Below are 27,328 nucleotides of genomic sequence, written 5' to 3'. Positions count from 1 at the left end.
AATCATCAAGTGATCCATCCTCTATCACCCATTCCCAGCTTTGGGCAAACAGATGCTCGGGACACTTAAGAGCATGATTTTGCATCTCTCTTGCTAAGAGCACCAGTCTGCCTCGATGCCTTGAAGAGAAGAGCTAAGGCAGAGTCAGTAGAAGCTGTTGGTGCCTTGCAAATCCACAAAGGGTGTTTGGGCAAAGAACCAAATGTGATAAGCAATGAGTTGTAAAAGCTCCTTCTAACCCATCTCCTGATTTTATCAGGCCCCTCTTTCTCTTTTCTTAAGAGACACCTGGTCTTTCATAGCCCCAGCACAGTCCATTACAGCCTCAATGAGGACCCAGTGGCTGTTTCTCATTTGCAGCATAGGAGTGAATACTGGAGAGAACCAATGGTCACCATTCCTTTACCCCTCCCCCCAAAATTACACAACCCAGGAAAACCAGAATAGCGGAAGGTGTTAGGTTACTTGGAGAAAGGTGGCTCTGACACCTTAAGGACTCAGTCCTGCAACCCCTACTCACAGAGCAGTCCTTACTCCAGCAGGGAGTCCAACTGGCTTCAGTGCTTACATTGGCTGGAGAAAGGGCAGCTCACATAAGGGATGCAAGAACTGGTCTTTGGTCTCTAAACCAGTGCGCAGATTTAAGAGCAAAACTGCTTGAGGTATCAAGGCAATAATTCTAATGGTAATTTTGAACTGTTTTTGTCTGTCTAACATTCCTTTTTAATCCCCATCCTGCCTGCCCCTTCCTTATGTAGGGTTACTTTAGTGATCCTTGGAATGTTTTTGACTTCCTCATCGTAATTGGCAGCATTATAGACGTCATTCTCAGTGAAACTAATGTGAGTATTACTCTACCCTCCCCAGGATACCACCACCACCACCACCACCTTCTCCTCCTCCTCCTCTGTTTCCTTCTCTCTCTCTTTTTTCTGGTTTTTTTCCCCCCTCTAGTCATGCTTTTATTGAACTTGCCGTCGTCCTTCTCCTTCTCCCAGGGAAAAAAAAAGGAGGGGGAACCGCCTCCTTCTTTTTCACTTGTCATAGCATGCTCCCGCTGTGACTGGTGAAAGCGCACAGAGTTTGGGGTGTGTGTGCTTTTTTTCCCTCCAAAGGGTAGACATGCTTGAGTGTAACTTTCTAACTAACCAGGCTTTTGTTGATACCCTCCATCATGTGAAACTTTACAGAGGTTTGAGCAGCCAGTACTATAAAGTGGTAAGAGACTATTTAATATGCCCACGTAACCTCTTTCTTTTCTTATTTTTTTTCTCTTCTCTCCCTCTTTCATGCTTTTTTTGTTTTTGTTTTATTTTTGTTTTAATTTTTTTTACCTTTTTTCCTTTCTTTCTTTCTTTCTTTCTTTCTTTCTTTCTTTCTTTCTTTCTTTCTTTCTTTCTTTCTCTCTTTCTCTCTCTCTCTCTCTCTCTCTCTCTCTTTCCTCGGCTTCTCTGCCACATGCAGCACTATTTCTGTGATGCATGGAATACATTTGACGCCTTGATTGTTGTGGGTAGCATTGTTGATATAGCAATCACCGAGGTGAACGTAAGTAGCTGGCGTCTGTCCATGATCGTGCCTGCTCTAACATTCATTTGTCTTTCCCGGTTTTCTTTTTGTTTCTTCCCCCCACTCCTCCTTTTAAGGATTGTTTTTGTTGTTTTGAAAATTTCTTTTATTTTTTGTTTTCTTTTGTTTTGACTTTTGGAACGACTTAGAGAACTTTTTGACTGTTGCATCATTTTCTTTCCCTCATAATCAGCCTGGCATGAGTAAAACTGTATAGCAGGAAAATCAATGGGAAATGTGGAGTGTAAGTGAGAGTGAGATTTGTGCCATGGGAAGTTGCAGGAGTAGTCCCAGTCCAGGCCTCTCCATGGCATTGTGATACTTTCCACTCCACAGAGGTCTAAAGGCAACTCTTTCGAGGTGGAACTGTGGGAACCAAACCTAGAATCTTTTGTGTAGATGCCCCTTGGTTTTCCTCCAAAAAAATCCCAGCACTCCAGTAGCCACTGAGAAACCTGTCCCTTTTCCATTTTCATTTGAGATCAGGTAAACTGGGTAAAAAAAAGTCTGTTATTTTACAGGGTAGTTTCCCCCCTATGCCTTGGTTCCCCCACCACTCCAAAAAAATCCATAGAAAATGTACACGGCCATGTCTCATTTGATTTCCCACTGGACACATTTACACATCACAAAATCCACCAGCACAATTGGCACTAATTAGCACCACTTCTGGTTATCTCAGCAGGCAGGCCAAGGATTGAATGGCCCCTGGAGACTGAAGTGAGTAGCATAAGGTTTATAAAGAATATATTTTACCAGCAAACTTCGTTGTTTTTTTTTGATGGGACAGGATAGAATTATAGAATTAGTGGATGAAGGAAACATAGGAGCTATAGTACATTATATTTAGATTTGAGGTAAGCATTTGATACTTTAGGCCAGCTCTTACTGAAAGCAATCCAAAACTCCCATAGACATCAGTGGAACAAGAATCTCAATAAATCATATTTGGAAACTTAAATCAAAATGAATTGGACAGGAGCACAATCATGGGGATTGAAATCTGGCTAAAAGACCATAAAAATAGCCTGGTGTATCAAGTTGGGAGGAGGGCTCTCAGGGTACCACAGGTTTACCCTTATTTAATGTCTTCATCAATGATCTGGAAGAGGGAGTAATACATTAATGAAATGTGCAACTACACTAAATGAGAGTGAGTTAAAAAAAAACAGGACAGAAATATAATTCAAAGGGACTTAAAGAGTTTAGAAACATGGACAAAAAAAAACAATGAAATTTAGTTTAGAGAAACCTGAGAAGTAGAAGCACTGCAAAAGGTGTTAATGGATAGCAAATTAGACATGAATTTGCAATGTGATATGGCAGCAGAAAAGGCCAGTGCAGTTTTGAGTTGTATATGTACAGTAGAGGTATCATATCAGGCAGCAGAGAAGTAATAGTGCCCTGCTGTAACTTTACCTGGGATGCTGCATTAGGTTTTGGGCACCCCACTACCAGAAAGATATTGACAAATTGGAGGGAATTCAAAGAAGGGCAGTTAAAATGATTTAGGGAGTGGGGAGAGTGATTTGTCTGTGGAAAATTGAAGAGTTCTCCATATATATTGCTTGTCGAAGAGACAACTAAGGACTTGTCTACATGGTGCACCCCAGTGTGGAGCATGCTAACTGGCCTGCGTGGCCACTACTGGTGAGCACTAGAAGTTCCCTAGTGCTCGTTAATGTAGTCCTGTTTCAAACATTAGGGAACTTCTAGTCCACACAAGAAGGGGCCACACAGTTCAGTTGGTGCACGACATACTGGTGCGCATTAGAATTTGCCCCCCAGCTAGTTTGCACTAAAGCACCAAGTAGACAAGCCCTAAGAGGGCAGCCTGGAAATAGTCTACAAATACTGAAAGGGTGCAAACCTCAAAGATGGAGAGGCATCATATAGCATAGGCATGGGAGACAGGAGCCAAAAGGCCATTCCTCCCTGCACACACTTTTTTCATGATGGCTGCCCCTGCACCATGGGCCAAATGTGAGTGAGTGAGTGGCATTGCAACCTGGTGCACAGGGTTGCAGTACCACTCAAATTTGGCCAATTTTCGTTGCTTAGCCCTCCCACTTTTAAAATCCTCCTGTGCCCATCATGTAGGGTGAGGAAAGGGAAATAATAGTTAGAAGTAATGAAGTGTGAATTATGCTAAATATTTCTCCTGAGAGATTAATCTATGGAATAATCTTCCAAGTAAAATGATGGAAGTCCATTCATTAGGAACATTTAAAGCCTGAATATATACTATAGGGAACAACCCTGCTCTGGCGGGGTGATACATTTGATAACTAAGTCCATCTTTTCAGTAAAAAGAAAAGGAGTACTTGTGGCAACTTAGAGACTAACAAATTTATTTGAGCATAACATCTCCTCACTGTATTTTCCATTGAATGCATTCGATGAAGTGAGCTGTAGCTCACGAAAGCTTATGCTCAAATAAATTTGTTAGTCTCTAAGGTGCCACGAGTACTCCTTTTCTTTTTGCAAATACAGACTAACACGGCTACTACTCTGAAACATCTTTTCAGTGTAATTCCCATGATTTCTTCCCATGTAGAAGGTTTGAGGCACCTTGTCAGGGTGTTGTAGGGAAGCTCATGCTATTGCTGCTCATGCTGTACTTGCTGTATGGATAAACAGAAGTCTTCAGGGCTGTCAATATGATATGCTTCATTACCATGGAATTTGTACATGAAAAAAGGGAAGAATAGACCAAACACAGCCCCCTCTCTTTTCCACCCCGTCTGAATTCAAAAGCATTTGTTTTCAATCTAGTTCCTAAATCTGTCAGCTTTGTATTTCAAAATACATAGAAAAGTATGATACATGGCATGCCTCTGTAAGACCATATCTGTCCAAATAAACAATTGTCTTTCTCAGCTGAGAAGGCACACAGGGGCAGCCCTATTCCCTGAATAGAAAGTACCAATGGCACTTAGTGATGGTCCCTGTGTCCCCTCTAAAGAATTCCCTCCTACTATACAGTTCCCACAGATTTCTGCACATGTCTTTTTGTTACCTGGCATGTTTAAATCTTCTCTCTTTATCTAGGCAAGTCCTTTGCTCTAAGTTCCTAACATTTGTTACTAAAAAAATGAATCATTGTTACGCAATCTTTTGATGCACTGATAATGAGCAGCAGCTAAGGATGGAGTTTGTTCTGAAATGTTTGAAATCCCCTTGAACTTATAACACTATTGAATAAGAGAATGTGTTGTATGTTGGTGTGTCCTCTCAGATTCCCTTCCTGCTATCAGCATTTGGTATACTACAGCTTTAGCAGATGGGCATTGGAAATAGCAGCCCACAACAAATGGACAGTTGTCATCTTCCCAATAAGTGTGATGTAGTTTATCGATGCATCCCTCCCGCTCTCTTAAGGAGCTTGTTGCTTGCTCACTGTTTGTGGGTCTGAGCAAACCTGCCTTGTTTGTCTGCATACTGTCTTGTCTTGTTCCAAAAGACTTGGAGTCTGAAAAAGCGAGAAAACACACACACACTCCACTAGATGAAGAGCTTTACACCCCTCAGGATCAATTAAGGTGCTTCTGCCCACCTGATTAGCAATTGACCAAGCTTAGTTTGAGATAGGTTCACCTTCAAGAAATGATCATATGGAATGCTACCAGCACCTTCTGAGACCCTATCTGGCTCAGCTTCCTTTGTCATAAGAAATTGTAGATATGTGGATATGTATGAAGACTCAATGAATTCTACCAGAGACCATCCCATGCAGATCAGATTACCTGGGAAGCACTTATGCACTACAGCAATAGGTGCTATGGAAAACCCTAAGATAGATCAATAGGTGCCTCAGTTTGTGTGTAGCTTTATGCTCACATCTGTGTGTGCAGTACTGCATGCACTTGGTTTCCCCTTGACAAGTTTTTAAATTGTTAAAAGAGAAATTCCCAGATCAAAAACTTCATTAGGATGTGGGGGGCAGAGGCTTTTGTGAGTATATTTCTTTGGTTGTAGTATATGTTCCTGAATGTATTTGGATAGCTATGTGTAGGGCTACAGATCTACGTGAGAGTGTGCATCTCTTTAGATCTGAATCAGTGTGTATGTGTGTATGTATTTGTGTGCACAGGTAACCCATTGGTGAGGGTGTGTCACAGGTCTCCCTCAGTGCCAGTCCTTACGGGATATGATTTGTTACAGCCCCCAGCTAGAGAGGCTTGGCTTTTTCTCTCAAGATGTAGTAGCTCATGCTTTTAGTTCTCAAGGTCCCCGATTCAATCCGAGATGTGTCAGCCAAGAGGGAGGTGGTCACACGCACACACATGGGTATGCATGGTTGTTGATGGAGTTGTGTGCGCCTTGGAGTAGGTGCGTGGGTGGGTGTTTTGTATATGGCTGAATATATGAACACAGTATCTGAGTGTATGTGTATATCTTAAATCTGCACATCTGTTGGAGTGCGTTTGGGTGGCTGAAAATATCTGAGAGCATAAGTACGTAGGCATGTTTATCTGCATGCTTTTGGGTGACTGTACACATGCATGTATATCTCAGTGTGTGTGCATGTTTGTTAGCATGCCTCTGTGTTCAGCATTCTAATTAGAAGGTTTGCTGATGGGTCAGATCCTGAGGTTCTCCTCAGTTTTTCTCAGTCCTTACACAGGCAACTCCTCAATGAAGCCATCTCAGTGACATTGAAGTGAATTCACCACTAGTGCACATTGCACCAAGCTCGGGCCTACTTCTAAATTGAGCTTTAGAATGCATTTCAGTAACTTCTCTCTCAGCTGTACCTTTCAGAGATACAATGACAGGTCTCACACCACTCACAGTGCACAACAGACACAGAGTTAGTTTAAGATCTCACATATGAGAAAACTTCAGGTAGTGACACAATTTCTGCCAGATTCACTTTTACATTGGCTTATTTTCAAGCCCATTATGTAACTACATTTTCAAAACTTTGTCTCTCAATGTTAACAAATGTTACACAGCTAAATTCTCTCCCACAAAATGCTTTAAAAATGTAACCCTAAACATTTGATTATTTCAGTTGTCTTTCATGGCTGAGTGTATATTTTTGGCCACTCCTAAGAAGCAGCTAAACTTATTTATTTATTTACTTACTTACCTTTAAATTCTGGCATTTAAAAAATTAATTCCAAAGCAGAAGCCAGGTCTGCCAATTTTCAGCCATCAGTGAATGCCAAGACCTAGCTCCTGAGAATAGAATTCATGATGCTCTAATGGCGGGGGCTAGAAGTCAGGACTTGTGGATTTTATTCCCTGCTCTGGCTTACTGTGTGACCTCGGATTTAATGGCTCTATGCCTCAATTTCCCCATTTGTAAATTAGAGATAGCAATATTTACCTAATTTATAGGAGTGTTGTCCTGTGAGTTACCTTTTACAAAGCATCTTACGATCTCAGAAGAAAAGCATTATGGAAGTAAAAATGATTAATATTGATAATAATAATAAGGTCATGAATCTCTGCATTATAGAAAAGGAAATCGTACAGGAGTTGAACAGAACAGAAGTCAGGGAATTTGGAATACATTGTCCAAGAATCAGTCATAGGGTCAGTTTTAGATGTCCTTACTTTCCAGATCGGCAGATACAGTACAGTATTCGTTGCTCTTTGTTCTTACTGGAGCTTCCTGACAATCTCCTAGCCACTTCCTGGGTGAAAGAAGTTTCTCGTTACTTTTTACTATGTAGTATTGGAGAGAGAAATCAAGTTTGATTTGTGCACTGTGTTACTGTGCCCAGAGTGATGGAAAAAGACAGCCAGGCTTGAGTCACTGAGAAAGCTGCTCACATAATGTCCTCCCCCTCAGATTTTATTCAGAGAAAGCAGCTGACACATCTTTGGGCCTTAAGGTCCTTCTTCCTTTTTTCTATTCCCCTTCAGTGTCAGACAGCTTTCATTTGCTGCAGAAGCCAGTCTCGCAGCAGGACATGCTTACCTGCCTGGGCTCCTCTGGCAGAGCTGCTGCCCTTAGCCAACTAAGACTTTGTTCAATTCTTTGAACACACTGAGCAGTTTGCACATATACATGTGTGGGAATTGCACTGGCATGCACAGATTTGAGTGTATCCATTTATCATGCACAGGTGTGGATATCTGTGACCATCATTATATTTGGCTGTGTCTGCATACCTTGAAAGAGTGTAGGGTGGGTGGATTTATATTTATTTATGTCCAGCCACAAGTCTTTGTCAGTGATCTAGGCCATGTTGGAATGTATGGTTGTTCCTGTATATCTCAAAGTGACATGGTGTCTGAGGGCGCATAGTTATGACTGGGCAAGAATGTCTGCATTTATATCCACCTGCCTGTGCCCATCAGTGACCATGAAAATATTAGCATGTATGAGTGTGTATTTGTATGCTGAAGCATACGCAAAGGAAGTAGTACAGAATGGGAGCTACAGATTATTAAGCAGCAGTGAGACTAATAGCCAGAAGATCATGGTATAAAGAGCTCAGCGAGTCGCCCTCTGAAATGTTGTGGGTACGAGACAAGATGATGAGGGGTGTAAGCAATTTGAGTGCATGTGTGAATAAAAAGGAAAATCTCCACATGTAGATTGCCCTCCCTTTGTAGAAGTCCATTTTTGTCAAGGAGTGAGCAGTGTGTTGAATTCTAGAGCTGGTGGAAATGTTTTCTAACTGGGAGGGGCAGAGGAAGGAGAGAATGGTGAAGTATGTTTTCACTTGCTAACCAGTTCTGCAGTGATAGAGCTGGTGGCCTCTGGACCAAAGAGCTCTGGTAAATGACATCCCGTGAGGAAGTATAGAGATAGCCAGCCAACTACGTGCCTTCCACAAGCAAACTTCAGCCAGATCCAACACACAATACCACCAGTCCTCCTCTAGTCACACAAATACTTTGTTTCTCTGCCTGATATTTAGGAAGGCTGAATTTATTTACATCTTGATATGGGTCTGAAAAGTAGGTGGTGTTATAGAGGAGTCTGTAGGCATTCACCAGCGGTATGACTTTGTTGGTTTCTGGCTTTAAAGAATTTATGAGATCAGGTACAGTATGGATAGAGACCCCAAGCCTTCAGATTCTAGGGTTATCTGGAGACCAATGCAGTGATTTCTTCTTTAGTCCCTTGGTAGTAAGTAAAAAAGCCTCTCTTTAGAATCATCCTGCTTTTGACTCCAATAGATTTCATATGATTGTCATGAACTCCAGCTCCCATTCTCTGGAAAATTTATGAAACAGCACATACTCAAGTCTCCCTCTTACCTTCTCTCCTGCACCCTCTCTATTTACACTGCCCCTTCCTTTCCCTCTTGCTCCTCTCTACTTTGTCTCCAGCCAGACCAAACCTCACAAGATTATTTTCACCCCCAATCAAGAGTCTGAAGGCAGAGAACCAGTGGCTCAAATCCTGCAGTCCTTACTCAGGCAAAACTCCCACTGGACACTTTATCTGAGTAAGAATTGCAGCACTGGGCCCTACCCGACTAAATTCTGTATAAGCCACACCCCTGCAATGGGAGCAAGGATTGGTGGAAGGACGGCACACATCTAGCCTGCACTTCAGTTGGGACTTGCATCCATCTCTGTCGCTGCATCTGTCCATCTGTCTCTCTCTTTCTGTAGCTGTGCCTGGCTGGTTCTCTCAGCTTCCAAGCCCTTTGCTCTCAGATTTTGGCCATCGGGCAACATTCGAAACAAATCTCCATAATTCTGAGCGCTTGCTCAAAGGGTCTCAGGGAGGGGTGGTATTGACATGTCACTCAGCCTTACAAATGTCATTTGGGGAGCAGAGTCTTCCAAAATACGTAGCAAAGGGCTGTTGAAGCACAGCAGCTTCTTTTGACATCCTGTGTCGACACCCTTCTTGTTGCCATCCTAAAAGTTGTGCATAGTTTGATACATACGTATATGTGTGTGTGTGTGTATACGTGCAGACAGCAGAACTCATTTTATTTTTGTAAAGCTGCTGATAAAACAATGATGGGAGGGTTGGTTTGTTTAGAATTTTTTTTAAATCATTCATGGTGTTTTTATTTCTGTAACAGTAAAAAGTTAATGCACCACTGTGCCCCCCCCTTCATTACAAAAATACCCATGTAGAAACATGGCTGTGGCAAAGCATGGGATAGCATGGTGCAGTCTTCTCCTTGTGGACAGCAAAAAAAAAACCCAAACCATGTTATAACCCTGTTTTAACTTAGCCATCTACCACTGTTAAAACATGAGTTTGTAACACATTTTTCTGCCCACAAAAACTAGAAGAACGTACTAAGATTGTGTGACCGTATCCATGTGTGAATGGGGTTGTTTTTGTAATGTAGACGGGGCCTTTTTTTGTTTTTGTCTTAACAAATATTTGTATTCAGATTTTCCAGACGGCAGCATACAACTTGCCCATTCCAGAGGAGTGCTCACACTTACAGTCTTTACGGAATGTGGGCTGTCAGAAAAGAACATGTTTTTTGCAGAAATGGAGGCAGCGAATACCAATAACTCCTGCTCTCCTCCCCTTCAGCCCCCCACATCCACCTAAGCACTTGAGCCATTGCCAGCACCTAATGCTAATAGCAATTCACCACCACAACAGAAAACCATGTGATACCTGGGGGCGGGGGGAAATGCATCAAAAAAGCATGTATTCCCCAGTTTTATGGAAAATGCTGAAATATGTGATTTCCACAAAACTGCATGTTTGGACTCAGTCATTGCTCCAGATCCAGGACACATTTTATTGCAGGGGAGATTTAAAAGCAGGATAAAAATACATTGACCACTAGTTGTGGGCATGTTAAACCAATTATAATCTGAGAAACAGACAATACAGTGCCTGTGACAAAGTTTCCATATAACCATATGACGTTAACAGCAATGAAATCATAGGGAAGAAGTATGGTGTTATAAACTCATCTATAGATTCAGGGACCCAACGCACAGGTTTTCTTATCTGGCATCCTTCTAAATCAGTGATACTCAGATTGAGACTCACAAGCCACAAGTGGTTCTTTAATGTATCTCCTCTCTTTAGAGATCTCTTTGCAGCACGATATTAAAACACTGAGTGATTTATTTATTAACCAATCTAAATTATTAACCAGTCACGATGCTTTTACAATGTTATTAACCAATTTTATTGATAAAATAATAATACTTGATCAGTCATTTTGCTGTAAGGATAGATAGATAGAGTAAATGAAACAATGAATTCACACTACTGTGACTCTTTTGAGTAATGTTGGTCGCTAATTTTGCTTCTGAACCACTGAGGTCTGAGTATCACTGTTCTAAATTAAAACATTTAGGACACTGATTAAAATGATGAGACAGTGGCAGATTGACAGGTCAGTACATTACAAATTTGTATCCTTCACTCCAAAGCATTCTCCAGAGCACCACATTTCCACAAAATCATGTTGCCACAGCACGAATTTTGTGACCCAACAGTACGCTATCATTCCAGGTCCCTTGGAGCCTTATCCAGCTCCCATTAAAATTCATGGAAACATTCACAATGACTTCAGCAGGTATTGGATTAACTGATGGCCAATTTCTGCACTCCTTATTCCGTCCAAATTTTCATTAGTTTGTAAGATCTTCAGAGCAAAAACTGTTCATTCTTGCCTGTAAATTGCATACCCCATTGTTGGTGCTATATTAATAATAATATTAGTGCAAGCTTTGATTGAGTAAGCAATGCAAACTTTGACCCTGAATCTGTTCAGTAGTGAGACACACATATAGCATAAAAAGCATGTTTAAAAAAATACATTAGGTTTTCTGATCAGTATTTGAATTTTCTTCTGGTTTTGTTATCATCTAACTTTTGAGATGGTGCTATGATATCATGGTGCTGTGCATCCTAGAAATGCTTATAATAATAAACTGATACTCCTTTTTTTATAATTTCAATATTTATTTACACAAACCACTTACTAGTTAAAACAATCAAAAGAACAACCAAAAATTGTATTAAAAACCATCTGAGGTTACATTTTTCACTGGTTACCCTTCACATTGGTGGCCAATGAAACAATTCACTTTTGCCCAGCTACAACTTCTTTTAGTTTCCATGAATATACGTAAGACTTGTACCTTTGTATGAGTTTGTAGAGATTCGAACACAATGGGTCCCTGATTCTAATTGAGTTCCCTGGTTGCTTCTTTAATATTAAATATTAAATAATAACTCACCAAGGACCAAAAAGTCATATGTCCTATTGGAAGATGCTGAGCTTGAAATTAAATGTTCACGTCCCGATTGCTGTGTCATGTGGGGCAACTCCCTGAAGCAGTGTGGGGATTTCCTACCATCCACCTTCGCTCCTTCTTTCAAGACTTAATCGACTTGTAAGTTTCAGGGAATTTTGCCATATGTCCCTGTTTCCACATTCAGAATGCAGTTTTAAAATGTAGATAAAGGGCCTCCAAATTTCACCATGTTCAATAGTCCTGAAAAAAAAAAGTTTCACTTTTCATCAAGATCAAATTAGTTGCTTGTAATCTTTAACTGTCTGCCAGCCCAAGATCTCATGCACACACCATATATGTACAGTACACTATTCCATTACCCACTGTGCATAGTAAGGTCCCTGCATAATATGTACAAGAGGAATAAAAACACACATTATATCCCAGCCTGCAGCATCATAAATGCTAGTTGTGGTGAATGCAACAGGAGCTAGGCTGACAGAAGAGGGGCAGAGACACAGGAGGGCATTTATCCTCATTTTCTCCTACCCCACTCCTCGTCTGCTCTACTGCTTCCTTCAGACAAAAACCTCTAAACCTTCCTGAGACCCTTGTGGCAATAGAGAGCATATTCCCTGCAAACTGAGGACAGTTTTCATGCCACACCAATGGTCAGTCCCCCTCTCTCTAAAATTTCAGGCGTCAGCTGTCTTTCTCTCCCTCTCTCTTCTCCTGAATGCCTGACTACCAGCAGATGGGGAAGATTAATCCCCTCTTCTCTTTTGTGCATTCCTTCTTCACCAGGTCTGTGCACTAGACATCAGGATATCATGGTGATGGGCACCATTCTAAAAACCTTAGATGGACAGACAGTGGATCCCCTCTGCCTGTTATATGTGACTCCTGATGTTCCCATTAAATAAATCCAGTGAACCAGCAGGACACATTTGTGTGGCTCCTTCCCAAGGCCAGACAGAATGTGGGCTGTCAAAGTCACTGTGCCTTGCCTTCCCACAGTAGATCTGGATGGGCTGCTTCTCATGGGGATTGGCTGAGAAGAACACAGAATGCTGAGAGCAGCTTCTGCCTCACATATCTTCTTAAAAGTCTGATAAATGGAGCACAGTCACACCTGAGTCTAGCTGACCTGGTTCTAGGGTTTGGACTGGTTCTGATGCTCTGCAGATTTACAGCTGGAAATGCAGGTCTGACTTTAACCAAATGTAAACATGACTAGGGCAGGGAACAACATGTTATATGGCCCTACCCCATGTCAATCTTCACCTCATCCACCCACTTTTAAATCGAGATGTACCAATTGTGTATGCAATCTGCTAGCCCTACACATTGGCTTGTCCAAGTGAGTGGGAGAGAATTTGCTGCATGTAACACATGACATCACTTCCTAAACGGAACTGACATAATAGCCAAGATGCCTCTGCTCCAAAGAAACATCTGCTAATTGAGAGCATAAAAACAGATATTGGGAGATGCCAAATTCAGCTTCCTAAAATTAGGGATTTTGATTCCAAGCTCATTGTCTGCTCTGGGCCCACTTCTGCCTACAAACTCATGTATGTTAACAATGAGCATTATGTTTCACACATCCCATCCCCCTACATTACTGAACTCACCAAAGCAGTCACCAGTTATTCTCAGGGCGATATCCCTGGAACAAAACCATGCTGAGCGTTGCTTTACAACAGCAGGCCATGGTCTCCATAACACACTCAAGCAATGCCTATAATTAACATTTCCAATCCCAATATGGCTCATAGACTTTATTTTATCCTATGTTAATATTCACCAGCCCAATCTACCTCCATAAGCATTTCCTTTTAAAGAAATGTCAGCCTCTACATTAAACAGCCTCCTAATTAAAAAGGCAATGAAAAGACACAGCCTGTGAATTAAATACTAATTGCTCCAGATTTCAAATGAAAACTATCCTTAAAAAACTCTCTCCTTGGGCTATTGATGTGTCTGGACAGGTTCCCTTGGGCAGAGACTTGATATGCTTGAATAATTCTCCACATCAGGGACTGCTAATTTGCTTGCATTCACAGTCTGTTGGGCTGTACATTCCAGTTGCATTCAGATAAAACTTCAACCAAAGGAGCAATGTCTTCCAGCATCTCCTTCAAAATTTAAGACTGCTCACCAGGTATCTTCACACTGCCTTTGGGCTGACTACAGGCATCATCCTAGCATCATTGCAGCGTCTTTGGGCTGGCCCAGTGCATATCTGGCTATCTGGAAAAATCTGCTTGTGATATAGACTCATGCTAAACCCGTTAGCTCCCAGGGAAGTCATTGCACTAATCTGTGGGTATCTGGTCAAGGAATCCTATATCTGTAAGCCACATAAATAGCTAGTCTGCAGATCATGGGTCTGTTTCTGCCCTCGTTTCCCATCAGTTCAATAGGAGTTGCATGTATGTAGCTGAGGACACTGTCCTGGATCCTCTCATTCCTCTCAGTCAAATCCCAGAATGTCATAATGGGCTATTGCTACTCCTCATGGATGGAGGCCTGCAGAGTCTGATATTCTCGGCCCTCCTTTTTAACATATATATGTGAGACTGCTCAGAGAGATCCAGAGACACCGTAGACTCCAATGTTACAAATACATGGATGGCACCCAGTTTGCAGTCTCCTTCTCAGCCTATGCAAACCCAGGCCTCACTAAGATGTCCCAATGACTGTCAGCTGTTACCACGTGGATGAAGAGCAAATGGCTCAAACTCTCAACCCAGGGAGGACAGAAGTGATGATGACAGGAAGAGGGAAATGCTTCAAGGAGCTTGCTTGCTCATACTCTGACATCACCTTCAATCTGGTCATCTGTCGTCAAGGGAGTACTAAGCCTGGAGATGAAGCTCGGCTCTTCACTACTGCTGGACACAAGGAATGCAGTAGAGGGAGTCTTCTTCTGCCTGTGACTGCCTAGGAGACAGTGCCCTCTCTTCTCAGAGGAGGACCTTGCCTTCCTGATCCATATTTTGTCACTTCCAGGTTAGACTACTGCCAGTCATTCTACTTGGGGTTGAAAGTGAACACCTCTTGAGGGCTACAACTTGTACAGCACACAGCAGCCTGTCTTGTAAGTAACAAAGGCTGGCTCACTTTTCACTTCTGGACCAAATTCAGGGTCAATTTGTGATGGGGTATTCACCCTACACTGGCAAGGAAGGGGTTAAAAGCAGCCTAGGGAGGCTGTGCAAGGTGCAGCCAACCAGAGAGAGGCTGATTGGAGCAGCTAATCAGGGCCCAGGAGGCCCATATAAAAAGAGACACAGGGCAGAGCAGGGTCAGTTTCTGCTGGGAGCTCAAGGAGTAAAGACCATGTCTGTAGTAGGCTGAGAAACCTGCAGCACCTTAGACAAAGCAACCACTGGCAGAGACCAGGGGAGCAAAAGAAGTACCTACCTGGCTGCTGGGACAGGGTAGTTGCATGTCCTGAGGAAGGGCGAAGAAGGTGCTAGCACCATGGGGAAGGGGCTCAGGAAAACATAGCAGCAGTGAGAGGAATTTGAGGTGCAGCAGGAGGCTGCAATACACAGGGTCCCTAGGGTGGGCCCTGTAGTATTGGGCAGGCCCAGGTCCCCCCACTCACCCCTGGGGAAGTGACTGGACTACTGAAGGAGATACAACCCCCCACCCTGGAAGGAGGTGGGCCAAGTCATGAAGAGGGCGCTGCAGTACTTGAACCGAGGAGGGTCTGCAGGTGGTGACGACAGCGGGTGAGGCACCAGCAGGTGAGGGTATGCCAGCTGAGTGAGCTAATCCCCCATATTAGCAGCAGGCGTCACTCTAGTGAGTGAACCTCGTGACTCCATTTTAATATACAAGAACCTTAATTGCTTCACACCTGACTATCTCAGAGACCATCTCCTCATCTATTGCCCACCAAGGCAACTGTGGTTTCACAGGGGTGTTATAGATATGCCCATCATAACTAATAAATTTAAACTGATGGAGGCAGGACTTTCCTGATGACAGACAGTTCCCTGGCTGTGGAACTCCCTGCTGATAGGGATCTGACTGAGCCACAGCCAGACTGCACTCAGGTCAAAATGCCAGCCCCACAAAGCATCATTCCCTCCTATCTCATAGGGATGAGGAAACTTAAGAAGAAAACGGAGAAAGAGGGACAAGAAAGGAGAAATGAGGAAAGGATGAAAATATTCAATCCTGAAGAGGTGGAGAGAGATGATCACTCTTTAGATTGTATTGCTGGCCCTTTAGTTGTGTTCTGTACTTAAAAGTTATGGTAATAGGTGCCTTATTAATGGCAATAAAAAAAAGATTGTGGATATGTCTAAACTGCAATTTAAAAAAATCCTGCGGCAGCGAGTCTGAGTCCAGGTCAACTGAATCTGGCTCGCGAGAGTTTCATGATGGGGCAAACATTAGCAGTGTAGACATTCCCACTTGGGCTGGAGCATGGGCTCTGAAACCCAGTGAGGGGTGTGGGTCTCAGATCCCAGGGGCATAGAGTGCAGCGGACAAAGAATGTGGCCTAGTAAATTGAGAAGAAAACTGGGGAGCCTGGATCTTGGAGTTCTGACCCAGGTTCTGCCTCTGACTCACTTTGTGTCCCTGCTCAGCTATCTGAGTCTCACTTTCTTCCTCTTAAAATGGGAGTGACATTAATAATGGATGGGGGTGCTGTGAAGGTTAATTAGCTGATATTGGTACAGTGCTTTAAAAAACAGAGAACTACATAAGTCCTGCAATGTTACTGTCTTCTAGGGAAAGCTGAGGACACAGTTCCTTGGCACCTCAGCTACCTCCACACAATAAATCTGACCCCTTACCCAGTGCCCCAGTCTGAACCTGGTACCTAATTCCTTCTTTCTCTGCACCTGCGTGACCACCATCCCAGTCAGCCCTGCTCTGACTCATTCCTTGCCTGTCTCTACTGATATGCTCCTGAACCTGGACTTCCTTCTTCAGGATCCCTGCCCAACAGCAGAATCAAGAACTAACAGTGAAGAGACAAGTCCTACATGGAGCCCCTGCTGGGACTCCTGGTTTCTGGCATTGGGGCACAGGTCAGTATTCACTCTAGTCAGGAGTCCCAAATTGCCAGGCCTCCTTGAAGCAATAAACTCTCCATTTCTGGACTAGCACCTTAATACTAGTCACTTTGTAAGGGCTGACATTTGATTGCAGTCATATTAAAAATGACATTAAATATGAGGTTCATATATTAGGGTATGACCCTCATAATCCTCATTACACTCCACACCATTCAGAGAACCTGTTCTAAAAATGCTATAACCACCCTCTGCTCCAGCTGAGCTTTCAATGTCTGTGTCCCCGCCTCAGTCTTTCTTCAGTTCCTTCTTATCTGGATGGGACTTTCTTCATGTACCCATTCCACAGAAATCAAAGAATATAATCACAGGTGAATTTTCACCTGCTTTGCTTAGTCCGGACCAAAACTAGCAGCTATTACATTGTGGAGATGAATACCATCTGTGATACTATATAATGCTAGCTCTGCTCTATATCTTATTTCTCAGGAACTCTGGGGCTTGATTATCATAAAGCTTGAACTCATCATTTACCCAGATTTAATTAGAAGCATTATTAACACATCCTGAAAATTAAGAATAATTTGCATGTACATGTTTTCCCAGTTGTTGTACTTTTCCTCTGAAACTCAAGTTTTTAATAAAGTAGCTCACAGCTGTATGAAAAGTGAATCTTTCATTTAATTGTCCAATAACTTTCAATCTGGGGTCATTTGCATAGCCAAATTAAAGCAAGTGACTTTCATTATATTTACCTTTAATCATCTGGAATCATAAGAGTACTATCTCTGAAAACTTCATGGATATATATGGCAGATATTAAATAAATTAATAAGTTATTCAAACTGGCATGATTTGCATATACAAATGAAGCTAATTAGTAGTGCAGCACCCTGAATTTAAAAATCCTAGAATTCATAGAAAACGAAGATAGAATTGACTACTTTAAGCCTCTCTTGGTGTATATATATTTCTTTTAAACATCATGAACCATATTGAAAATAGGACTAAGTTGTATATGTGGATAGGCAAATAAATATGCCTTTTGCAGATCTGAAGTTGGATAGACTGCATATGAAACACGGGTGTTAAATTTGAGCTGACACGTACTATAATAGCACAGTGATCCACATTAGCAGGGAATAACATAAGTGTTATGACAAACATCATCTCAGGCCTCACAACACCTGTCCCAATAGGTGTGTGAAGCTCCATTTTGCACCAGATGAAACTCCATCTCTATATTAAAAGAGATGGCAGTATATTAGTCGCCTCTGTACAGCAAACCGGAGTTCAGCCTGAGATAGATCCCACTGGGACCACTTGAGCACAGTGCTGTTCCCATTGAAGTTGGTGGGAATTTTGCCATTTACTTCCATGAAGAGCGGATCAGGTCCTTTGATTCTCCATCTATGTGAAATAGGTGTGCCCTTCTCAAGCACCCACTAAACCCAAACTAAGCAAATTATCTGTGTTTTATGGATGTGATCAAAACTATTGCACTCAAAATGTTTCCAGTAATAATCAAAGGTACTGATTATTAGTGGAGAGTAGGGAGTCTTAAATGCCTACATGACTGTCTTTTTGTAATAGCTGGTGAATCCATTGGTTTTATTGTAGGGTGTATGCAGTGATAAGCTGCCAAAATCTTAACAACCGGTTCCCTCCTCACCCCATGAGGGGGTTGTGGCCCACCCCCACCCACCAGGACTCCTGCCCCATACAACCCCCCCGTGTTCCTTGATGCCCCCCCGGGACCCCTGCCCCATCCATCCCCCTCCCCTGTCCCCTGACTGCCCCCAGAACCAGGCAGGAGGGTCTCGTGGGCCACCATAGTGGCTGCCCACCCTGCCCCTAAGAGCTAGAGGGACCTGCCAGGGGGCGAGGTGGGGAGTCCTGGCATTGCTTGGGGCTCCCAGGAAGCATCTGGCAGGTCCTTCTGGCTCCTAGGGGCAGGGTAGAGTAGCTAGGGAAGGAGCAGGGGGAGCGGCCGCTCCCCCTGCTGATCACATCAAAAATGGCACCTTAGAGACCAACTCCGTGGGTGCTCCGAAGCTGGAGCACCCACGGGGAAAATTTGGTGGGTGCAGAGCCCCCAACGGCAGCACCCCACCCCTTCCCATGCCCAGCCCCAGCTCGCCTCCGATCCGCCTCCACCTCCTCCCCGAACGCACCGCCCCACTCTGCTTCTCTGCTCCCAGCTTCCCACGAATCAGCTGTTCGCATGGAAAGCCTGGGAGGGCTGAAAAGCAAGCAGCGGCTTTGCCCTCAGGCCCAGGGAGGGAGAAGCGAGCTGGGGCAAGGAGTGGTTCCCTTACGCCCCCTGGGTTACCTGCTGTGGCATGGGCGGCCCTCCTCTCAACCCCCGCCTGAGCTAATCTCTGCTCCTCCTCCCTGGGCCTGAGCACGAAGCCGTTGCTTGCTTCTCAGCCCTCCCAGACTTCCCGCGTGAACAGCTGATTCGTGGGAAGCCAGGAGTGGGGGGGCGGAGAAGCAGAGCGGGGTGGTGTGTTCAGGGGAGGGGGCAGAGGTGGAGCAGAGGTGAGCTGGGGCCAGGCACGGGGCAGGGAGCTGCCGGTGGATGCTCTGCACCCACCAAATTTTCCCCATGGGTGCTCCAGCCCCAGAACACCCACAGAGTCGGCGCTTAAGGTGCCACTTTTGGCCAGTTGTTAAACTTAGAAGCCCTTTTAGAACCTGTTCTCTCTCACGGGACAACCGGTTCTAAAAGGGCTTCTAAATTTAACAACCGGTTCTAGTGAACCGGTGCAAACTGGCTTCAGCACACCACTGGTTGTATGTGTTGAGAATTATTTCCTTCATAATCCCATAGCACTCCCTCAGTTCATCTCTTAGAGGAATGGCAGACTGATTTCTGCCTGGAGTGTTGTTACATTTACAAACATCAGTGGCAAATGGATTACCTCCAGAGGTCTTGTGATTAAAAATCCCCAGAGCAATGACAGACAGATTACTCAGGTTTTGTGATAACCCCTAGAGTAATTACTGCCAGGGCTTAAGATAGTTTTAATGCTCTGGACTTCTGGGCATCCAGTTGCCTCTGAAGGACTTGTGCTGTTCTCAGCACCTGACAGTGATGTCCCTTTAGTCTGTTCAGACTAGAAATGCAATGGAAAATCTAGTAGTTTTATTAGAGTCATTGGAGAAGTGATAATTTGGCTCCAAGGTCTTTTATATATATTCTATTAACCTCTGATTCTTCTTTGAATATACGTCCATGTGGCTCCCACTCTAGATGCATATGCACCCGATATGCTTGAGCTCAATGTCTTTGAATCGCTATGTCTGTGGAGCCATGCCTACATAATGCATGTCCTCATGCCCCTTTGTTATTTTATTTTATTATCCAGTCATAGCCAACAACAAAAAAATCTCCTTTAACACCTTTACCTGTGCCAAAATGATGGATTCAAAGCCCTCACACCTCCAACTGTGTCTGTCCTAAGATGGTTGCACACTGATGGCCATAGCTACTGTCTTTCTGTCTCATGAGAACCATGTATCAGATCACTGCTCCATTCGTCAGTTGTCTTAACAAGAACAAGAAAGTCTGGGGCCACCCATCTGAAGCTTTACCTCCTCAAAGCATCGGGGGCGGGGGGGAATGTAAACTCCCAAAGAGAGAGGGTTGACTTCCAAGATGGATCTGATCTTTCCAAGTCTTTATCTTTATCAGAGTTCCTGCCAGCCAGTGCACAACTCCCAAGGTCAGTACCAGCAAAAGACCCTCAGCACCATCAGGCAAGGATCCAGTGTGGAAGATCACCGAAGCTCAGACTACCAACCTGGCACCAAAGACCAGTGCCACCATCTCAGTGAGTCAAGAGAGACCTGAACACTGGGATATGCATGACTCCCAACACCAGTCCCTTTCTTTCCATAAGGTGGAACCCAAACCTTCAGTCACCAGCTCATCATCAAAGAAGCACAAGGCACATTTAGTGCCCATATCTGAAAATACCTGTAACTGGCAGAAAGCAGCATCAGCTTTGACATCCGTAACAACGTCAACATTGGTACCATCAGCAGAATCCCTGCTGGTACCTAATGAGTCTCTGTCAGAGGAGGTAACAATGTCCCCAGAACCAGTGTCTCTATGCTTGGCACAGGTGCATATTTCTGGCATCTTGGTACTGAAGTCACCTCAGAGGTTGGTGCACCACCTCTGGATGATGTCTGTTCTTCATCTCCATCACTGAAAGATGCCTTTTCTTCTCCATTCACTAGGAAGCTGCCTCCCCTCAGGCCATGAGATGGTCTCTCTCTACAGACTAGGAATCGGAGTTTAGAGCTCCAACTCATCCACCTACAACATGACAATGACCATGTCAACACCATCTGAACCAGCCTTACCAATACAGTGCACCACCCTGGCCAAATACTAGGGACCACTTCCCAGGGCATCCAGGAGCTGGTCTCCCTTCTGTCAGTCTGGGAAGCATAGATCTCATTCTCCCTCAGCATCTATGGCCAGATCCCTATCTACAGAGAGGGAAGAACAAGAGCAACTGGCAGAGGAGGAAAAGGCATTGGAACCCCCCAGAACAACACCCTTCATCCACCAGAGACTCATCATCATCCTCCCCAGACAAAGCTGTCTCTTTAGCTCCAGTACTGACCCCTGATTACTTTAAAGCATTTTAGGAGCTACTTGCGTGCATTACTGAAACTCTAAAGATCGAGTTTATCGAAAAATCTGTCATTAAAGAAAAAGCTCCCAAACGTTCTCATATTTTGCAGTCGTGTTCCCCTGGTGGGATAGCTCTACCTGTCAATGAGAGGACATCTGAGACCTAGCCAACACCCTGTGACAGACACCAGCTGTACTACCACCTACGGCTAAGACAGCAGAAGAAAGATCCCAGGTTCCCCAAAAGGGGTTTGAAGAGTTTGACACATATCCAACTCCAAGTTTCTTGGTGGTTTCTGAGGTCCATGAACAGACAACAAAGCAGATTAATAGCATTCCTAAAGACAAAGAACCCCTCCACACACAAAAAATTAGACTTATTTAGAAGAAAGGTCTATTTATCAGTATCATTGCAGCTATGAATTGCTGATTACCGGGACTTACTTGTGGGAAAACAGCTATCTCATTGGGGTAGGGTGTCTTCCTCAAGATTCCACAGAGGAGTCAAAAAGCATTATTGTGGAGGGCCAGCTAGAAGCAAAAACACCACTACAGCCAGCCATGGATGCGTCTGATACAGCAGCTAGAGCCATGGCCATTTCTGTGACCACACACAAAGTGTCCTGGCTGCAAGCCTCTGGCATTTGTAAAAAAAAGTGAAACACACAACTGAGAATTTTCTCTTTGAAAGCAAAGAATTGTTCGGCACTCATTCGGACAATGCACTGCACTCTCTAAAAGATGCCAGGGCCATGTTCTGTTCCTTGGGCATCTACACCTTAGCCCCAAACTATAAGCTCTTTAGGTATCCAGTAGCAATTGTGTCAGAAGACACCTACCTACCCCCAACATAGGTCTTCTGAATACCTACCCAGGAGGAAGCCAAGGTTTTCTTAGAGGAGACCATCATTTTCCTCGACTGTTAGTCACTCTATCTCAGTTTCCAGGCAACAGGTTTGATACAAGGGTCAAGAACCAACTCAGACCACTAGGAACTATCCCATAACCTTCCTCTTGAATGCTGACTTGGTTTCTTCCATCAATCATCATTGTTTATGATAACAACAAACAGATGTGTGCTGGAAGTTATCAGCCATGACTGCCGCATCCACTTTTAGCCGCTAACCACATCCATCCCCTTCCCTGTCCCTCTTCAGGGACCATTGTCATGAAAATCACCTGAAAGAAGAAAGATCTTTCCTGTTTTGTCTAGGAGTCATAGAGGAATGCCTCTGGAGTACAGGGGAAGTGACTTTTGTCCCCAGTATTTCCTTTTTCCTGAAGAAAAAGGGGCTTTCTTTCTAGTCTATATCCAGGGAAGACTGAACAAATGTATTCGCTGTTCCACATTCAGTATGGTAATATTTGCCTCCATCATCCCTTCCCTTCAGGCTCAAAACCGGTTTGAGGCTCTCAACCTACAAAACTCATACTTCCCTATTGCCAGCCATCCAACCCCACAGGATGGACCTGCAATTCACAATAGGGCCTAGTCATTATCAGTACAAAATGCTTCCATTTGCTATCTCCACAGTACCAGAAGTCTTCACAAAATGCCTAGCAGTAGTGGCAGCACATCTGAGCAGATGAGGTATTCGCATATATCAATATGTAGATAATTGGATTGTCAAAGGAAGATTCATCAAGAAGTTGCCAAAGCCATGAACTATTCAGGCAACTGGTTTTCATGGTGAATTACGATAAATAGTGTCTCATTCCTGCACAGAGGACAGAATTTGTAGGAGCCCTAATCAACTCCAAATAGGCAAAAGCATATCTTCCCAGTAACAGATTTCTTTCCCTTCAAATGATAATCACCAGTATCAAATCAAATCAGCCAACTACAGGAAGAAACTGCCTCGAACTCCTGGGCCACATGACAGTTTGTATACATGATGCCACTACGCAGACTTCATGTGTATCCATTACAAGGCTGGTTAATGTTGTTGTATCACCTACCCTACAGGACATCAAATGAGCATCTGAATTGGTGGTTAGGCCGAAAAAATATTCAGAAGAGAGTTCCCTTCTCCACTTCTCTCCCAACAAAGATATTTATCACTTATGTATCAGAACTGGTTGGGGAACACACCTGGAGCATCTCCAGATACAAAGGATTTGGTCTCAAAAGGATATGACTCTTTACATTAATGTCCTAGAATTCTGAGTGATCAGATGATCTTGCAAAGCATTCCAGCCTGTTTGACAGAATTCCATGGTGCAAATTCTCACAGATGACATATCTACAATGTACTATAAAGCAGGGAAGTGCCCCATCATCACCCCAATGTTAGGAGGCTATCATGTTAATGGACATAGTTTCAACAATACAGGATAACCATTAACCACAGTTGCTCTTCATCTTCTAGGAGTAAGCAACAACCTAGCAGGCTTCTTGAGCAGACAATCCATCACCAATCACAAGTGGTCTCTGAAGAGCTCCATCATCAAAACAGTATTTCACCTCTGGGGAAATCCCATTATTGGCTTCTTTGCCACAAAAGATCACATGAAACATCTAACCTTTTGTTCCAGGGGAGACATGAGACTGGGATCATTATATGACACCTTCGTTATATTGTGGGATCAATGTCTAGTGCATTTCCTAGATTCCAAGAGTGATGTGTCCAATCAGACAGGAGATAAGAAATGCCACACCTTGTTTCAAGGGCCTTGTGATACTATCTTGACAGAACAGACTTCTCCCGATCCTTTTATTGTCTTCCCTGGTGCTTCCAAGAATCAAGCTATTTCCTCTCAGAGAATTTTCAAATGGATTATGCAGTGTATATCAAGTCGCTAACATATGACTGATAAGCCTCTCCCTCCAAATGTTAACACTCACTCCAGTAGAGCACCAGCCTCATTCTCTGCTTGCATCAGGAACATCCCTGAATCCAAAATTTGCAAGGCAGCTATCTGGAGTAATAGTCTTACTTTTGTTAAACACAATGCCCTTGACCTGGCTGCAAGATCAAATGCCCAATTCAGTAGGAGAGTGTTACAATTGTTGTTCAGTTAGTGACAGTCAGGGCTCATCAGTCCTACTTTCCAGATGGGTCATTGGTTATCAGTCACCTAGAGTGTGATCCCCACAGACACATACTCGAAGAAGAGAACAGTTACTTACCTTATAGCAACTGTGGTTCTTTGAGATGTTGCCGACTGCGTGGATTCCACAACCCACCTTCCATCCCCACTTTTTCAGAGTCCTCCTTATTTGGGATTCTGTATTTGCAAGGGAATTGGGGGCCAGTTGTGACTGCTCTACCATGTGCCTTGGGGCAGGGCACAAAGACACCATGGCACACTGGTGGCCTTGATAGACCCTGCTATTCAAAAGATTCATATTTCCCACACATGGGGTACATGCACACCTACAATGGGATCCACAGACAATATCATCTTGAAGAACCACAATTACTGTAAGGTAAGTAACCATTCATTTCCAGGTATGCCCCAGCTCTCTCTCAGCCTTCATTCTACTAAAGTCCTTTTCCAGCCTCTAACACCACAGGAGCCCTCTGTTTCTCCTCTGCTCCTGCTCCCAGTCTATCTACCTCTTATAAATGCAGTAATGTAAAAAACAACAACATATAGGCCAATCATTTACAACTTACATTATAAGAAAAGGAGTACTTGTGGCACCTTAGAGACTAACAAATTTATTAGAGCATAAGCTTTCGTGAGCTACAGCTCACTTCATCGAATGCATCCGATGAAGTGAGCTGTAGCTCACGAAAGCTTATGCTCTAATAAATTTGTTAGTCTCTAAGGTGCCACAAGTACTCCTTTTCTTTTTGCGAATACAGACTAACACGGCTGCTACTCTGAAACTTATATTATGTTTGACTTAATGAATGTCTTTATGTAAGAACAATGAGGAGTCTTGTGGCACCTTAGAAACTAACAAATTTATTAGAGCATAAGCTTTCGTGGGCTATGACCCACTTCTTCAGATGTATGGCTTCTTCTTTATGCAAGAAGAAGCCTGCCCTGGGTGTCTCCTTCCTTTGTAGTTGCAAGTGCAACTTATAGTGTCTGATCAATCAGTTAATAAATACTTAACACAGAGATTCCCACCCACTTTTAACTGTCTCAGGACTGGCTGTGCAGATTTCTGTGACGTACTCTAGGTTCTTTCTCTCTACAATACCAGTTGGCTCAGGACACAGCCTCTGGAGTGGACCCCAAAATGCTACTGCTGCCCATCTGTCATTCAGTTATGTGCACATTACTCTGCGGCAAAGCTTGCCTGGCCTCAAATCCCAGTCTTGAGATGACAAGACTGGTTTGGGGTAGCCAAAGCAGGTTAGAGTATGTGCAAATGAACAGGAGGCAGCCGATAACAGATGGTAAAGCCAAGGTCTTATTGATAAATTGGTGCACTTGTCCAAAACTCTTCCTTAAGAATCTGCTTTTGTACATAGTTCCTAGGCTTCTTATAAATGACCCTCTAATTATTTTAAGGGAACTTTATTGTCCATTTATATGGAATTTATATACTGATATTTAAACTTCATTTCCAAGTTCCTACCTGCACTGCTTAAACCCCTGTGAGCCTGTGTAACTTCAGTGTACCTCCACTCTTCTAGGACAAGCAGCCAGGGTACTAGCTGCCCTGAATCTTTCCTAATCCCACTCCAAAACCAGTGGTGCTTCACAATGCATAGGACTGGCAGTGAAACTACAAATAGCTATCTCTGTGACATAGTTAGCTGTGTTCACTCTTATGCACCAGCAGCATGTCCTCAGATGTCTCTGCTGCAGTCCACAGGGCCTGGCCTCAGTGGAATTAGGAAAACATTTTGGCAGTGTCTGTGGTTTCAGCTTGTGAGATTCTTGCTCCAGAAACTGCATTTGGACTGAAATCTATACAGCAAGATGGTGGCACAGCCAAAGGCAGTCTCATCTGAACGACATGCCTGCAGCAGCAACGGTTGGCATGAGTGTGCTCCATGTTGCTTGGTTTAGAGGCTGTCCCTCATGGTGACAGTAGAAAGAGTTTTGCTGTTTTACTGCCACATACCACTAGCCAGGAATAAAAAGTCACCTCCCAGCACTAGTTGACAGAGTTCGTTTAAAAAGGTCACATTCCACACATAGCTAGGGATGCTCATGATGAAACAGATATTCATGGATCTGTAAAGGACTGACACTCACAACAGGCAAGGTGCTTGCATACCAATCCATCAGCAGTGGTGGAAAAAATGGTGGGACATGGAAGTTCTCACAACATTTTCGAAGTATCAGGGAATATTTTCAGCAAGCAACACGGAAGACCAGACTTTTAGAACGTTCAATTCACCATCCCCTCATCTCATACCCACACACACACAGAGAACTATGTGTCCACAATTTCAAGAGAGCAAGACTTTATTAACTAGAGACTACTAAGTGGGACATCTATTGATGTTAACAAATATTTCCATTGGGTTATAAGCCCTTTTTGTGGGAAGTATCAACATTTAAATTATATTTGATGCTTTCTTAAAATTCAGGCCAGCTGCTCAAGCAGTGGGAGAGGGATTACACAAGATATACTTTGCTTCTTCAGCCATACCAAGTAGACAGTCTCTGATTCATAGTTACCTAACAGGTTACTGATTGCTCAGTATTAATGGCCACATGCTAACTATTTTAGTGCATTCATAGCTTCTTAAATCTTTTCATATAGAATTTTTTTCACCGTTACATTATTATTATCCTCGCATTCTGGTCAAATACTGATGATATCAGAACTATGAGTAAGGAACAGTAACTTTACAGCACTTGCAAGGCTTCTTGAGACAGCCAGTCACGGGAAAACTCTATTTCTGATGTCATCAGCCTGGTCATATTGGTAATCCTGAAAGATTCCCAGAGCAACCTGAGAAGCGTTGAATGCCCCGGATTCCTGTTGACTTCAATGGAACCTGCG

General features: G+C 43.5%; 1 protein-coding gene across 2 annotated transcripts in view; it reads left to right on the top strand.

Annotated features, from left to right (window-relative positions):
• The window catches only part of CACNA1C (calcium voltage-gated channel subunit alpha1 C), a 721,739-nt gene that overhangs the window by 639,037 nt on the left and 55,374 nt on the right, over positions 1–27,328 (top strand). The window contains exons 31-32 of one of the 2 annotated variants that reach the window (XM_043517771.1): positions 759–842; positions 1,465–1,548. In XM_043517771.1, coding sequence (XP_043373706.1) covers positions 759–842; positions 1,465–1,548 — 168 coding nt within the window. The remainder of the gene's footprint in view (positions 1–758; positions 843–1,464; positions 1,549–27,328) is intronic. The other variant, XM_043517767.1, reaches the window with a different exon arrangement.

The sequence above is a fragment of the Dermochelys coriacea genome, chromosome 1 (genome assembly GCF_009764565.3).
Source record: "Dermochelys coriacea isolate rDerCor1 chromosome 1, rDerCor1.pri.v4, whole genome shotgun sequence".
Lineage (NCBI taxonomy): Eukaryota > Metazoa > Chordata > Testudines > Dermochelyidae > Dermochelys > Dermochelys coriacea.
This window is presented reverse-complemented; position numbering and strand designations above follow the sequence as displayed.